This window comes from Manis javanica, chromosome 14 (genome assembly GCF_040802235.1).
Source record: "Manis javanica isolate MJ-LG chromosome 14, MJ_LKY, whole genome shotgun sequence".
NCBI lineage: Eukaryota > Metazoa > Chordata > Mammalia > Pholidota > Manidae > Manis > Manis javanica.
The window spans coordinates 78,860,375-78,876,810 of record NC_133169.1 but is presented as its reverse complement, the minus strand read 5'-3'; the positions used below and the strand labels follow the sequence as shown (position 1 = coordinate 78,876,810).

Below are 16,436 nucleotides of genomic sequence, written 5' to 3'. Positions count from 1 at the left end.
CGGGAGATATGTTCAAGAAGAGGTCACTCATGTTTATGTATAAGAGGTTTTTGCCTATGTTTTTTTCCAAGAATTTAATGGTTTCATGATTTACATTCAGGTCTTTGATGCATTTTGAGTTTACCTTTGTATATGGGGTTAGACAATGGTCCAGTTTCATTCTCCTACATGTAGCTGTCCAGTTTTGCCAGCACCATCTGTTGAAGAGACTGTCATTTTGCCATTGTATGTCCATGGCTCCTTTATCAAATATTAATTGACCATATATGTTTGGGTTAATTTCTGGGGTCTCTAATCTGTTCCACTGGTCTGTGGCTCTGTTCTTGTGCCAGTACCAAATTGTCTTGATTACTATGGCTTTGTAGTAGAGCTTGAAGTTGGGGAGTGAGATCCCCCCTACTTTATTCTTCTTTTTCAGGATTGCTTTGGCTATTCGTGGTCTTTGGTGTTTCGATATGAATTTTTGAATTATTTGTTCCAATTCATTGAAGAATGTTGCTGGTAATTTGAGAGGGATTGCATCAAATCTGTATATTGCTTTGGGCAGGATGGCCATTTTGACGATATTAATTCTTCCTAGCCATGAGCATGGGATGAGTTTCCATTTATTAGTGTCCCCTTTAATTTCTCTTAAGAGTGACTTGTAGTTTTCAGAGTATAAGTCTTTCACTTCTTTGGTTAGGTTTATTCCTAGGTATTTTATTCTTTTTGATGCAATGGTGAATGTAATTGTTTTCCTGATTTCTCTTTCTATCGATTCGTTGTTAGTGTATAGGAAAGCTACAGATTTCTGTGTGTTAATTTTGTATCCTGCAACTTTGCTGTATTCCGATATCAGTTCTAGTAGTTTTGGAGTGGAGTCTTTAGGGTTTTTTATGTACAGTGTCATATCATCTGCAAATAGTGACAGTTTAACTTCTTCTTTACCAAGCTGGATTCCTTGTATTTCTTTGTTTTGTCTGATTGCCGTGGCTAGGACCTCCAGTACTATGTTAAATAACATGGGGAGAGTGGGCATCCCTGTCTGGTTCCCGATCTCAGAGGAAATGCTTTCAGCTTCTCGCTGTTCAGTATAATGCTGGCTGTGGGTTTATCATATATGGTCTTTATTATGTTGAGGTACTTGCCCTCTATTCCCATTTTGCTGAGAGTTTTTATCATGAATGGATGTTGAATTTTGTCAAATGCTTTTTCAGCATCTATGGAGATGATCATGTGGTTTTTGTCTTTCTTTTTGTTGATGTGGTGGATGATGTTGATGGATTTTTTAATGTTGTACCATCCTTGCATCCCTGGGATGAACCCCACTTGTTCATGGTGTATGATCCTTTTGATATACTGTTGAATTCTGTTTGCTAATATTTTATTGAGTATTTTTGCATCTACATTCATCAGGGATATTGGTCTGTAATTTTCTTTTTTGGTGGGGTCTTTGCCTGGTTTTGGTATTAGGGTGATGTTGGCTTCATAGAATGAGTTTGGGAGTATTCCCTCTTCTTCTGTTTTGTGGAACACTTTAAGGAGAATGGGTATTATGTCTTCTCTGTGTGTCTGATAAAATTCCGAGGTAAATCCGTCCGGCCCCGGGGTTTTGTTCTTGGGTAGTTTTTTGATTACCGTTTCAATTTCTTTCCTCGTAATTGGTTTGTTTAACTTTTGTGTTTCTTCCTTGGTCAGTCTTGGGAGGTTGTATTTTTCTAGGAAGTTGTCCATTTCTTCTAGGTTTTCCAGCTTGTTGGCATATAGGTTTTCATAGTAGTCTTTAATAATTCTTTGTATTTCTGTGGAGTCTGTCGTGATTTTTCCATTCTCATTTCTGATTATGTTGATTTGTGTTGATTCTCTTTTTCTCTTAATAAGTTGGGCTAGAGGCTTATCTATTTTGTTTATTTTCTCGAAGAACCAGCTCTTGGTTTCGTTGATTTTAGCTATTGTTTTATTCTTCTCAATTTTGCTTATTTCTTCTCTGATCTTTATTATGTCCCTCCTTCTGCTGACTTTAGGCCTCATTTGTTCTTCTTTTTCCAGTTTTGATAATTGTGATGTTAGACTATTCATTTGGGATTGTTCTTCCTTCTTCAAGTGTGCCTGGATTGCTGTATACTTTCCTCTTAAGACTGCTTTCGCTGCGTCCCACAGAAGTTGGGGCTTAGTGTTGTTGTTGTCATTTGTTTCTATATATTCCTTGATCTCTATTTTGATTTGTTCATTGATCCATTGATTATTTAGTAGCATGTTGTTAAGCCTCCATGTGTTTGTGAGCCTTTTTGTTTTCTTTGTAGAATTTATTTCTACTTTTATACCTTTGTGGTCTGAAAAATTGGTTGGTAGAATTTCAATATTTTGGAGTTTACTGAGGCTCTTTTTGTGAGCTAGTATGTGGTCTATTCTGGAGAATGTTCCATGTGCACTTGAGAAGAATGTATATCCTGTTGATTTTGGATGTAGAGTTCTATAGATGTCTATTAGGTCCATTTGTTCTAGGGTGTTGTTCAGTGCCTCTGTGTCCTTACTTATTTTCTGCCCGGTTGATCTATCCTTCGGGGTGAGTGGTGTGTTGAAGTCTCCTACAATGAAGGCATTGCAGTCTATTTCCCTCTTTAGTTCTGTTAGTATTTGCTTCACATATGCTGGTGCTCCTGTATTGGGTGCATATATATTTAGAATGGTTATATCCTCTTGTTGGACTGAGCCCTTTATCATTATGTAGTATCCTTCTTTATCTCTTGTTACTTTCTGTGTTTTGAAGTCTATTTTGTCTGATATTAGTACTGCAACCCCTGCTTTCTTCTCACTGTTGTTTGCCTGAAATATGTTTTTCCATCCCTTGACTTTTAGTCTATGCTTATCTTTGGGTTTAAGGTGAGTTTCTTGTAAGCAGCATATAGATGGGTCTTGCTTTTTTATCCATTCTATTACTCTGTGTCTTTTGATTGGTGCATTAAGTCCATTTACATTTAGGGTGACTATTGAGAGATATGTACTTATTGCCATTGCAGGCTTTAGATTCGTGGTTACCAAAGGTTCAAGGTTAGCTTCTTTAGTATCTTACTGCCTAACTTAGCTTGCTTATTGAGCTGTTATATACACTGTCTGGAGATTCTTTTCTTCTCTCCCTTCTTATTCCTCCTCCTCCATTCTTCATATGTTGTGTGTTTTTGTTCTGTGCTCTTTTTAGGGGTGCTCCCATCTAGAGCAGTCCCTGTAGGATGCCCTGTAGAGGTGGTTTGTGGGAAGCAAATTCCCTCAGCTTTTGCTTGTCTGGGAATTGTTTAATCCCACCATCATATTTAAATGATAGTCGTGCTGGATACAGTATCCTTGGTTCAAGGCCCTTCTGTTTCATTGCATTAAGTATATCATGCCATTCTCTTCTCGCCTGTAGTGTTTCTGTCGAGAAGTCTGATGTTAGCCTGATAGGTTTTCCTTTATAGGTGACCTTTTTCTCTCTAGCTGCCTTTAAAACTCTTTCCTTGTCCTTGATACTTGCCATTTTAATTACTATGTGTCTTGGTGTTGTCCTCCTTGGATCCTTTCTGTTGGGGGTTCTGTGTAATTCCATGGCCTGTTCGATTATTTCCTCCCCCAGTTTGGGGAAGTTTTCAGCAATTATTTCTCCAAAGAGACTTTCTATCCCTTTTCCTCTTTCTTCTTCTTTTGGTATCCCTATAATACGAATATTATTCCTTTTGGCTTGGTCACATAGTTCTCTTAGTGTTGTTTCATTCCTGGAGATCCTTTTATCTCTCTCTATGTCAGCTTCTGTACGTTCCTGTTCTCTGGCTTCTATTCCTTCAATGGCCTCTTGCATCTTATCCATTCTGCTTATAAACCCTTCCAGGGATTGTTTCACTTCTGTGATCTCCTTCGTGACATCTGTGATCTCCCTCCGGACTTCATCCCACTGCTCTTGCATTTTTCTCTGCATTTCATCCCATTGCTCTTGAATTTTTCTCTGCATCTCTGTGAGCATGTTCATGATTTTTATTTTGAATTCTTTTTCAGGAGGACTGGTTAGGTCTGTCTCCTTCTCAGGTGTTGTCTCTGTGATCTTTGTCTGCCTGTAGTTTTGCCTTTTCATGGTGATAGAGATAGTTTGCAAAGCTGGTACAAGTGACAGCTGGGAGAGCTTTCCTTCTTGTTGGTTTGTGGCCTTCCTCTCCTGGGAGAATAGCGACCTCTAGTGGCTTGTGCTGTGCAGCTGTGCGCAGACAGGGCTTCTGCTTCCTGCCCGGTTGCTATGGGGTTTATCTCGCTGTCGCTGTGGGCGTGGCCTGGCTGGGGCTGTTCCTCCAAAATGGTGGAGCCCCTTTGGAGGGGGAGCGGCTGGGAGGCTATTTATCTCCGTAAGGGGCCTCTGTGCTTCCTGCTGCCCAGGGGGTTAGTGTGCCCAGAGATCCCCAGATTCCCTGCCTCTGGTCTAAGTGACCTGTCCTGCCCCTTTAAGACTTCCAAAAAGCACTCTCCAAACCAAAACAACAACAGCAACAATGAGAGAGGGAAGAGGGAAAAAAAAAAAAAAAAAAGGAAAAAACTCGCGATTTTTTTTTTTTGTCCTCAGGTGCCGGTCCCAGGCACCCGCTCACTGGTCCTGCTGACCTGTCTCCCTAGCACCAGGGTCCCTGTCCCTTCAAGGCTTCCAAAAAGCATCCATGCACCGTTCCCGCAGGGAAAAACGCGCGATATTCTTTGTCCTCAGGCGCCGGTCCCAGGCACCCGCTCACCAGTCCCTCCGCCCTGCCTCCCTAGCACCGGGGTCCCTGTTCCCTTTAAGGCTTCCAAAAAGCATTCGCCAAAAAGAGAAAAGAAAAAGAGGAAAAACGCACGATTTCCTCCGTCCTCAGTTGCCGGTCTCAGGCATCTGCCCACCAGTCCTGCAGGTTAAGACGCAGGATATTCTTTGTCCTCAGGCGCCGGTCCCAGGCACCCGCTCACCAGTCCCGCCGCCCTGCCTCCCTAGCACCGGGGTCCCTGTCCCTTTAAGGCTTCCAAAAAGCGCTCGCCAAAAAGAGAAAAAAAAAGGGGAAAAACGCGCGATTTCCTCCGTCCTCAGGTGCCGGTCTCAGGCACCCTCACACCGCTCCCGCAGGGAAAAACGCTGGATATTCTTTGTCCTCAGGTGCCGGTCCCAGGCACCCGCTCACCAGTCCCGCCACCCTGCCTCCCTAGCACCGGGGTCCCTGTCCCTTTAAGGCTTCCAAAAAGCACTCGTGAAAAAGAGAAAAAAAAAGGGAAAAAAACGCACGATTTCCTCCGTCCTCAGGTGCCGGTCTCAGGCATTTGCCCACCGGTCCCGCAGGGAAAGATGCGGGATAATCTTTGTCCTCAGGCGCCGGTCCCAGGCACCCACTCACCGGTCCCGCCACCCTGCCTCCCTAGCAACAGGGGCCCTGTCTCTTTAAGGCTTCCAAAAATCACTTGCCAAACACCGCTGCGGTTTCTTTCCACCCGCCAGGAGCCGGGGGGAGGTGCGCTCGGGTCCCGCAGGGCTGGGGCTTATATCTTACCCCCTTCGCAAGGCGCTGGGTTCTTGCAGGTGTGGATGTGGTCTGGATGTTGTCCTGTGTCCTGTGGTCTCTATTTTAGGAAGATTTTTCTTTGTTATATTTTCAAAGCTCTATGTGTTTTGGGGAGGAGATTTCCACTGCTCTGCTCATGCCCCCATCCTGGCTCCGCCTACTGTCGTGGTATTTTGTACTTACAGAACTTTTCACAACTCTCTGTTGTGAAAAAAAAATGAGCTTTTTACATTTATGTTCTGGGTTATGGGATTAATGTCTGTCTCTTCTGCTAAATTGCAGGCTTCAAGAGGCCAGAAGCTAGTTCTGTGTCTGTTTACAATTTGTATTCCTGGTGCCTATCATGATGCCAAACACATGATAAGTAGATAATAAACACTGGGAAAAAGAAAAAGTGAATGGTTCTGTAAAATAAAGGTCTCAGTTATATCTAAAAGGCATATCATGAGGATCAGTTGACCTAAACTGCTTTTGGATTTTAACCCAAATTCTCATGTTTTTATTTGAACTATCTCTAGGATACAAAGTGACTAAAAAAATTCCTGTTATTTAGTACAGGGAATACCCTTTGAAGTAAAAGAAATGTTTCTGGAAGACATTTTAAGAACTACTGGATACACAAACAAAGAAATGTTAAAATACAAAAAGGAAAAACAGAGAGGTAAGCTGATTATAAAACAAATATGAATAAAATTACTACTGATATTGATTTTTTGGAGTACTCCAGTCTTATACTTTGTAGGTACAAGGACACTTGAAAGTATTTCTCTCTTGCATATAATTGTGTATTATAAGAGTATTGTCCCAAATGTGCTTTTTGCATTCTGGTTTATGTCCAGAAATGATAACCTATAGAGAGAAATTGAGGGTGGATGCCAGAGTTTAGGAAGTTGAGTGTTTCTGTATCCAGAGATTCAACTGCTGTTTAAAGGGGACAGTAGAGTATGTGCTACCACATGTAGGATGTGCCATGTATCATGAGTGTGATACGCTGCAGCATATCTCTGGATGGTAGTGCTGTGAGGAGTGACAAGAGTAACATGAGTATTAACAGGCTTGTCTTGATACAAATGTCAAAGTTTTCAAATCTTGATATTGTTATGAATTGCATCTGTGCTTGGATTTAGCATTATTTGTCAATAATACGTCTCTTATCATGAGTTACACTATATCTGAGCTTTTGAATTAGGGTTAGATTCTTTTAGTTTACTTTAAACTACATTATTCATGATGGAAGATTTGACTTCAAGCTCTGATTCCTTTGTTTAGTCTATATGACAAATAGCTAAAGTTCTTTGGGTTTTGCACTTGAAAAAAAGCAGTTGGCAATACCTGTTTACAGCGCAGTGCTGAATCACTAATGCGTAAATTATAGAACACCTACATCTTAAAACTTTTGAAGATGAAAATTTTATGTTATTCAGCCATAAAGAAAGAGATCCTGCCATCTGCAACAACATGGATGGACCTAGAGGGTATTATACTAAATGAAATAAGTTAGGTGGAGAAAGACAAATATGATTTCACTTATCAGTGGAATGTAAAAAAACAAAACAAAACAAAATGAACAAAACAGCAGTAGAAGACTCAGAGACTGAGAAGGGAGTGGTGGTTACCATGGCGGAGGGGTTGAGGTGGGTGGGAGAGTAATGGGGATAAAGAGGCACAAAAATTTTCAGTTTTAATAAAAGTTGGTCATGGGCTTTGTAGTATAGCATGGAGAATATAGTCAGTGATTCTGGAACATCTTCCAATGGTGACAGATGGTAACTGCACTAGTGGGGGTCATGACTTAATAATATGGGTAACTGGCGAACCACTCTTACGAACTTGAAACCAATATAAGTTTGTATATCAACTATACCTCAATAAAAAAGGAAGAAAAGAGAAAATTGTATGTAACTTGTATCTCAAAGAACTAGCATGGTGTACACATACAGTAAATGGTTTTCGGCAAAATGTTATATGAATGTTAGTCATTAATTTTAACAATATTTATTATATGGCTAAAATACTGTTCTTTGAACTATGGACTTACATAGAAGTAAACTTCTTACTAATAGATGAACAGATGAGGTTTTTAAGCAGTTTCATGTGTCCTTATGGTTCAGCATAACACATTCTTTTTAGTGTTCCTAATTAATGTTTTAAAAAAGTAACTTCAAAGTAAGGCCAACTTTTAAGTATTTGCAGATTCACTTAATTTTTTAAGACGAATATATTTCAAAAAGCAAAGAAGTTATCTATTTACTCTTTCTTTGATAAATAATTTAGAAGAGAAACAACAAACCACCCTTACGGAATGGTATTCAGCTCAAGAGAATACTTTCAAGCCTGAGTCTCAAAGGCGGAGAACTGTTCCAAGTGTGACTGCAGAGTATGATTTATTAGATGATGGCGGTGATACTGTCTTCAGTCAGCTGGTAAGACATCACTGGTTTCATACTGATATTTTGAGTGAAGATTGTATAGTTTAAAGAATATCTTATGAGATCATAATTTTTACTGCATTATTAAAGTGTAGTTCTCTTAGTTTATCATAGGCAACACATTTTTCGGAAAAACTTTTTTTTAAAAAAATAATGTAACATCTTTTATTGTTTTATGCTGAATTATATTGCTTGATATTTCATCATCTCAAAAGTTGAAGAACCTATAAGCTAAACAATGTAAGATAAGTTAGGAGAAAATTGAGAAAAGACTTGGTATTAGAGCAAATAGTCAATACCAGCGGTGTTTTCACTATCACCCAGTTGTGTGACTTTATAAAATCAGTTACCCACTGTAGACCTCAGTTTCTTTTTCTTTTCTTTTTATTTTGCTACAAAACTTTTTACACTGAAATGTTTCGTCGAAGCCTTGCTTGCTCATTCTTTGCTCTTCACCCCCATCCCCAGGTGGAGCCACTGCTACCGTGGTTTTCATGGAGTCTTTGAAAACCGGAACTAGATGATTTCCTAGGTCCTTTCTGATCTTTAATTCTGGTTTAGAATTCTTAAAAAGGCATTGGTGATTAGTGTGATGCAGGGACTTTGCATTTTTTGAAACAGAATTTTAAACTGTTTTGAGCATGAGAAGGTACACAAGGCAGATAAGCTTTCAGTCTTCTAAACTGTTGACAGTTCCAAAGCATCTAAGTGAACTATGCATGAGTTTTTCAAAAGTACTCTTAAAGAATGTTTACAAATTGCTATTTAGTATTTGGAACATCCATTTGGTTCAGTGAACAGTATTTTGATTATTAAATTAGTGGCTCTTAAAAGCCTGGTTGCACATTAGTATCACCTAAGGAACTTTTACAGCTCTATGGAATCTAGCATCCATCACCAGAAATTCCAGTGTACTTGCTCTGGAGGGGAACCTGGCATCAGTGTTGAAAAGCTCCAGGTGATGGTCCCTGTGATGTGCAGTTGGAAGAGAGAACCATGGATGTGCAGGCGTGTTTAGTAACATTGATTAGGAGCGCTTTTAGTGAGTATTTTGACTGGATCATACTCCTTTGTTGACAAGTCCATTCCCAGATAAAAGATGAGTGTAAGAACAAGATGTAGTATTGTAAGTGATAATGTTTGTGATGAGATGAGAAACATTTATGTCAAAGCTACGCTGTAGTACATGGTTAGTAGTTCTTGTGGCCATTATGGCCATCTCACCTTCCTCACAAATAAAGGTTAAGCTGGTAGGTGATTTATAATCTTTGCTTTTTATTTGAAGACAGAAAAAGATGTGAACTGCCTTGAACCATGGTTAATAAAGGAAATGGATGCTTGTCTTTCTGACATATGGCTACATAAAGATGTTGATGCCTTTGCTCAGGTCTTTCACCTTATTTTAACTGAAAATGTTAGTGGTAAGTCTAATTTAAAATTAAAAATTACTCTTGCAGTTATTTACAGAACTTTCATTAAATGTATGTACTACGTTTTTGTTCACAACCAGTAATGAGTGTGTTCTTTTGGAGTACTTATCTAGAATGCAAAAATCAGGATATTTTATTAGCATAGTAGAATAAATAAAATGTTGAATCAGGGATTCTTCTTTTTTGGTGGTCAAATGATCCTTTATTGAAAAATTTTCCTCTGTAGTACTTAACTAGCTGAGCATTCCACTATACCACTGTTGATGTCAAGAGGGTGACAGCCATCAACATTGCAGACCACAGACTGGGTAGTTCCCAAGATCTTTTTAATGGTTCCAGAAAGTCCTCTAGCTAAAGATCAGTGCTGCATCTGTCAGGCAATGTTTACAATCTCATCAAAAGTGATATTTCTGCTGTGCTTAATGTTTTTCTGCTTCTTTCTGTCTCTTGGCGGTTCCTTGAGGGCTTTGATGATCAGGGCAGAGGCAGAAACCACCTTAGTCTAAGCTTATCTTTTCTGAATGGTCAGTTTCACTGCAATACTCAGACCTTTCCAATCACTGGTTGCCCTGGTGATGTCATCACCAGCCTTTTTGTGAGACATACCCAGGGGGCCAATCTTGGGGACCAGGGCAGATGTGGCACCAACTTCCCCAGTGGTGCATCTAAGGTTGAATTGGATCTCATCGGGGTTGAATTTAGGCAGCATGGCGGAGGTGGCTGGTGTCAGATGAACGCGGATCATCCAAAGAAAGGATGACCGAAGAAAGTTGCACTTTGGCCTCCTCTGAGCCAAAAGCTGAAAGTTAAATCAGGAATTCTTAACCAGAATAGTTTTATGGAGTCTGTGAATATATGACAGTTATGTGCAGATCGTTTTTATGTGTATGTATTCACATTAACGTATTCCCCTGCCACACTCCCAAAGGAGTAACTTGGTTTTATGATTTCAAAAAAGGAAAAAAAAGGTTAGTAACTTTGCTCTAGATTTTTCATTTAGTGATTGGAGAATTTTGGCATGTCTTTGGTTATATAAGCTCAAGTTTGATTCACATGTACATGCTTTATGTCATATATGTTTTCACTGATGAGTTATCCTGATTCTGTGAGTTGATTATAGTGGATATTGGCCCCAAGAGGTGAGTTTGAGAACCCTGAAGGCTTCTGGCAAAAGGAAGAATGAAAGTGAGAAGGTCAATACTGGAAAAGATTTAGATGTCAAGTACTTTATCCCTTTACCTGAACTTCTTAGCATTATTATTATGATAATTATTATTGATCATGCCCTTCTTAATACATGTTCTTCAATTATGATAGTTGATTTATTTTCTTTTCTTGCTGGCTGTAACTTCTTCTTTTTCTTGGCAAGATTTTCCTCTTTTTCTTGACCTCTACATATGGAGAGTCCTGGGCCTCAATCCTTAGATTTTCCTTTGATTTACACTTACTCATTCTATGGATCTCATCTAGTCAAAGCTTTAAATATTTATTTAGAATGACTCCTAATTTTACTTCTCCAGTCCTGACTTCCCCCCGACCTCAGTACACCTAACCACTTGACAACTCCAGTTAGATGTCTGTTAGGGGAATAAAACTGGACATGTCCCAAACACCTTTTGATTCCTTCCTCACCTACCTCTCTCTAGCCTGCTCTTTCCTTAGTTTCCTTAGTCATCATAATCAGTTGTAGACATCTTAAAAAAATCCAAGTACTTGGCCATCCCAGACTTACTGAATCTGAATCTAAAATACTGCCATTCACCTGCTAAGGTCATACTCGACTTTGCTCTCACACCCCACTTATAGTCCATTAGCAAAACCTGTTAGCTTTACCTTCTAAATAAATCTTGAAGCTGACCCCATGTCACTTCTATACTGCTGCCATCCTAGTCCAAGCCAACATTTCTCTCCTGGACTAGTCAGTAGCCTGCTAACTCTTCTCTAGAGAAGATCAGATAGATCCTTTCAAAAAGGAACTTGGACCATGCTTCTTCCCTGCTCTCCAGTCTTCCATGACTTTCACTTACACCTTGAATAAGAATCAAAGTCCTTTTCCTTATTTGGTCTCTGACTGCCTTCTTGGTGTTATTTTCTGCTAGTCTTTCCTTCTTCACTGTGCTTTAGCCACTCTTACCTGCTTGCTGCTCTTTATATATGCTGGCTCATTCCTACCTTTGGGTCTTTGCTTTTGTTGTTTCCTGTGCCTGGAATGTTGATATGGCCACCATATGGCCACTGCCTACTTTAGGGAGATCTCAGCTGTCACCTTCTCTGAGAGGCCTTTTCTGATCACTTCACTCAAATGGCACCTTTCTGCCACTATTTCTCCTTACCCTGCTCTATTATTCATTATTGTACCTTTATTACCTGACATATATTTTTTATTTTTTTACTATCTGAGAGTGACTTAACTGAGTGGTTCTGTCTTCTAGTCAGTCAGGAAGTAGTGCTTAAGCTGTTGTCAGGGGCTGTGGTTGTCTCAAGTTTACTGGAGCTGGATGATCTGCATCTGAGAAAGCTCACTCACATGGCTGTTGGCAAAAGGCCTGAGCAGAAGGTTTCAGTTCCTTGCCATCTGGACCTCTTCATAGGGCTGCCTTTTTCCCAGTATGTGGCAGCTGGTTTCTCCCAAGTGAATGAATGATTCAAAAGAGAGGGAGAAAAAGCAAGCTGGAAGCTTTTATGACCTAATCTATAAAATTATACATTATTACTTTCATTCTATTCTCTTCATTGGACTGAGGCATTTAGTCCCTTAGTCAAGGAGGAGGGAACTAAGCTCCACCTCTTGAAAAGAGTATGAAAGAATTTTTGGATGTTTTAAAACACCCACACTTATTCATACCCCTCTGCTCAAAATACATACATTTTAGTTCTGTTCTCCAAGGCTATCAATGAAATATTCTGTTGAAATAGTAATTCTCGTATACTAAGTATAGATCATGATCTTTGTAGACCTCCTTAAAAATGCATGTGCCTGCCTATCCCAGACCTGCTTAATCTGAATCTAGGAGTAAGTCATGGATATCTGTACAAGGCAGATGACATTTAGGGAGATTATTCAAGGGTTCTGCAAGTTAGTAGCTTTCCTTTTCTGTTTTAATTATCTTGATGAGTTTAAGACAGCTTAACAACTATCTTTCCCTTCTCCTACCTTCCAACTGATAGTCCCTATTCTATCCTATTTATACTGAGGGCGTATCAGTAATGGATTTCCTTGGATGATCTGAGTTAAGGGTTATGCGATGCTGTCATCATGTAGTTAGGTGGAAGAGCAAGTTCCAGGTTCACTTCCCTGAAAAGAAAAATTTAAATGATCTAAGATCATTTGGAAATTTAACATATGTTCATCTTTTCCTTCTTTTAGTTGATTACAGACATAGTGAAACCAGTGCAACAGCTCTGATGGTTGCTGCAGGACGAGGTTTTTCAAGTCAAGTAGAGCAGTTAATTAGTATGGGAGCCAATGTCCACAGTAAAGCATCAAATGGCTGGTAATTTTAAACTACGTCCACTCTTGGCATACCTTTGTATAGCTATTGCATACATCTTTTGTGATTTCTTGTATTTATCTTTATATTAAAAGCTATTTTTTAATAATTGCTGGTATAGCTGTATATTAATGGGTGAATTAATAATTCTGAGTGACTAGTTTTATAATTTTGAGAACATTATTTCTTTGTCTTAATTTAATATCTTTGAATTTTGGCAGGATGGCTTTAGATTGGGCTAAACACTTTGGGCAGACTGAAGTTGTGGATCTTTTGGAATCTTACAGGTAAAATTTTATACTATGTTTAATTAATCCTAACTCCTTTAAAAAGCTTAGCCAGATAAATCATAGAATGTGACAAATATGGGCTGTGTATAGTCTCTTATCCAGATTTTTATTTTATTTTTTTTTTGTAAACCTAGGGAATTTTTCTGATTTCTTTGTAGGTCACTAAGAAGATCCACTATGTTATTGTATTTATCTTATTTTTTATTTTATTTTGTAAAAGCAGAAGAGGGATTTTCCAGTTAAGCTGGTAGATATTACACATGTATTTATCTCTGCATTTTCCCAAATCCTCACTAAAATGGTAAGGAAGGAAAATAAAATATGTAAACTAACAAAGTCAAAGAGAATAGAAGGGGACATGGCAGCTGATGGAAGATGTTAGTAAGTTTTTGGATAATAGATGGCTAATGGATCAGTGGTGTTTGATCTAGCAGAGCTAAGAAAACTGAAACCTGAAGTGCCTACAGAGGGAAATGCCAGTAGAGAAATAAACTCAGTTTAGCTTTGGAACAACTTAGAGGTTCATTCAACAATTTTGAAAGAAGCAATGAAAGAAAGTGCTAAAAAAAAAACGATAGAAATAGTTGAACTTCTCTATAAGGAACATTCAGAATTCCGGATTCCCTTTTTCCCCATCATCAGATGATGTCCTTTCTCCACCTTGGCAGGAAGTGGGAGGTTCATTTAATTAATTGATTAAGCCATGGAGGCTTTGGACTTGGGGTTAGCAGGCACTAAACCTAGAGTGGGAGGCAGGTATCAGACAGAAAAGGGGTTTAAGTGGAAGTCTGCTTAAAGGCTGAAAGTAGAGATACCATCCATTCCCTTCCCCTATAATCCCTGTTACCTTTCTCTGAAGCTTATGTTCTTTGGCAGAAAACTTAAGAATTCTTTCCTGGTAAAATAGACCAAGCCTAGAGAAAAAGAATTAGAATTATATGAGGTTTGAGATTCCTTAAATGAAATGACCATCTTTAGATAGCTTAACAATCCCTGCCTGTGCACATGGAAATCTTTTTGTGCATTACTCTTTAAAAATGAACAAATTGCCAAGTTGATCAGCAGGCACTTGAGGGAAAAAAGTATCCAAAAATCCAACAAATAGTAATAGCAACAAAGCCCGAACTTGGGTGAAACTGAGCATTGGTGACTAGAAGGAAGCATCAAAAGCAGTAATAGATGATATCCATGAAACAGAAACAGTATGCTATCAAAAAGGAACAGAACACACAAATTTGTTCAAATTTCGCCTTCACGAACTTACCCAAACTTACTCTATTATTGCAGCTCATCTACCTGTGCTAGTGATCCTTCTTTACCTGTTCTACTTTTTTTTGTCCATAGGACCTGCCACCTTCTGATAAACTATATAATTGGTTATTTACTATATTCATTGGTTTATTATTTGTCTCTTGTCTCCACTAGAATTCATTAAGCTCCTTGTCTCCTTTGTTCAAGGACAGTGCCCAAATACAGTAGATGTTCAGTGAATGTTTGTTGAAAGAGTAAACAAGAAAGACTTCTTATAAATTAAAAACATGATAGCAGAGAAAAAATTCAGAATGGTTGCAAGATGAAGTTGAGAAACTCACTAAGTAAGAAAAAAGAAGAGATGAAAAACTGTAGAAAAAAGATAGGAAAATTCATTTCTTATAATATCCTTTATCAGGAAGCTGTTAGAGAACGTGGTCCACAAAACTGAGGAAGTAAAACAGAGAAAACCATAGTAGCTCCTGCAGAGGAAAGAGAGGAAAGAAATGCTCCATGTGCTGATGCAGGAGTGTTACTGTGACAGCTAGCTGCCCAGTAGGCCTGGTCTCATGGAAGGATGATGGAGAGCTCCAGAAGGGAGGCCCTCGAGGGGAAAGAAAGATTACCTGATGGCAGTAAATACCAAAAGAAATGGCTAAGAGAGAGTTGAAAAAGATCCTTGGCAGTGTGACTAGGAGTGGAGAAAGGTTTTTGTTTTAACTACAAAACCATTTGTTTAAACACTGTGTAAATACATTACTTTGATTAAAAAAAAAAAAAGAATCAGAAGGGTGAAACTTCCAACATCCTATGAAACTAATCCTTCTTTTAGATAATTAAAGATTTTAGATAGTTTTAGGTTATATATTTAGATTATATAGATTTTAGGCTAGATATTTAAAGGAAAGAAAAAAGATATTTGAAAGAAAAAGCTATTTAACCAGGTGGAGAAAGACAAGTTCCAAATGACTCTACTTATTTGTGGAGTATAAAAACAAAACAAAACAAAACTGAAGGAACAAATGGCAGCAGACCCATAGTCTCCCGAGAAGGGACTAGTGGTTACCAAATAGAAGTGGGTGGGGAGGGAGGGAAAAGGGGATTAAGGGTAATTCACAATCACAATGTATGTAAATGCATATTGTGGGGAAGGCAGTACAGCACGGAGAAGACAAGGAATGACTTTAGCATCTTACTATGCTGATAGACAGGGACTGCAATGGGGTAGGGGGTGAGGGCTTGATAGTATGGGTGAATGTTGAAACCACAATGTTGTTCAAGTACAACCTTCATAAGATTGTGTATCAATGATACTTTAATAAAAAAATCAAAAGAGGAAGGAAAATTGCAAGTACACAGTACTCATTAGAGATTAGGTACATCTCGCAGACCTATAACTAATTTAGTGCTCAGAGAGGACTTGCCTCCAGCGTTGATAATGTGCTATTCTCCAAGAAAGAGCGACACCTGCTGCAACCTAACTCTTCTGCGGCTGACCTGGAAAACCAGAAGGCTTCAAACTTGTCATTTTAGTCAGGTGCAAGAAGTTTTCACTAAACTAAAAATTAAAAATAGCTACACACGTCTCCTTGGAAAAAGATTATGATTTCTTCCATTTAAAAATAATTTCTATTTTTCATATTCAAATGTAATGCATATCAACTGTAGAAAAAGAAGAAAATAAAGATTGTTCAATATCACTAAAAAAAAAATTTATTTAAAGAAAATATATTTTATAATAATAATTTCTATTTTCAACTAATGAGAGTTTCCCAAAAGAAAAGGATGGAGTCCGAAGTTAAAATATATTTAAAATACCTATTATTCAAAAACACAAAATGTTTTATTTGACTTGGGTTTTCATATTCTATAGATACAGTGTTGGGCATTAGATGAAGTAAATGTTTGAAGTATAAAATCAGTTTTGTCATTTTAATTTCACTAAGTGATAATGTAGGTGACAGAGTCTCAAAGTTTTTGGCAAATCCAAAAACTAATTCTGTTACTGTGGATTTTGTTGTCATTT

At 38.5% G+C, this 16,436-nt stretch overlaps 1 protein-coding gene and 1 pseudogene across 3 annotated transcripts in view; one reads left to right on the top strand and one right to left on the bottom strand.

Annotated features, from left to right (window-relative positions):
• YTHDC2 (YTH N6-methyladenosine RNA binding protein C2) overlaps positions 1 to 16,436 on the top strand; it is a 132,354-nt gene that overhangs the window by 27,768 nt on the left and 88,150 nt on the right. For all 3 annotated transcript variants that reach the window (XR_012124829.1, XM_073221099.1, XM_037017222.2), the window contains 5 exons: positions 6,073 to 6,180; positions 7,794 to 7,942; positions 9,234 to 9,369; positions 12,746 to 12,872; positions 13,091 to 13,156. Coding sequence is in view for 2 of the 3 variants with exons in the window: in XM_073221099.1 (XP_073077200.1) it covers positions 6,073 to 6,180; positions 7,794 to 7,942; positions 9,234 to 9,369; positions 12,746 to 12,872; positions 13,091 to 13,156 (586 nt within the window). In the remaining variant the exon portion in view is untranslated. The remainder of the gene's footprint in view (positions 1 to 6,072; positions 6,181 to 7,793; positions 7,943 to 9,233; positions 9,370 to 12,745; positions 12,873 to 13,090; positions 13,157 to 16,436) is intronic.
• Positions 9,390 to 12,738, bottom strand: LOC108388051 (large ribosomal subunit protein uL11-like; annotated as a pseudogene).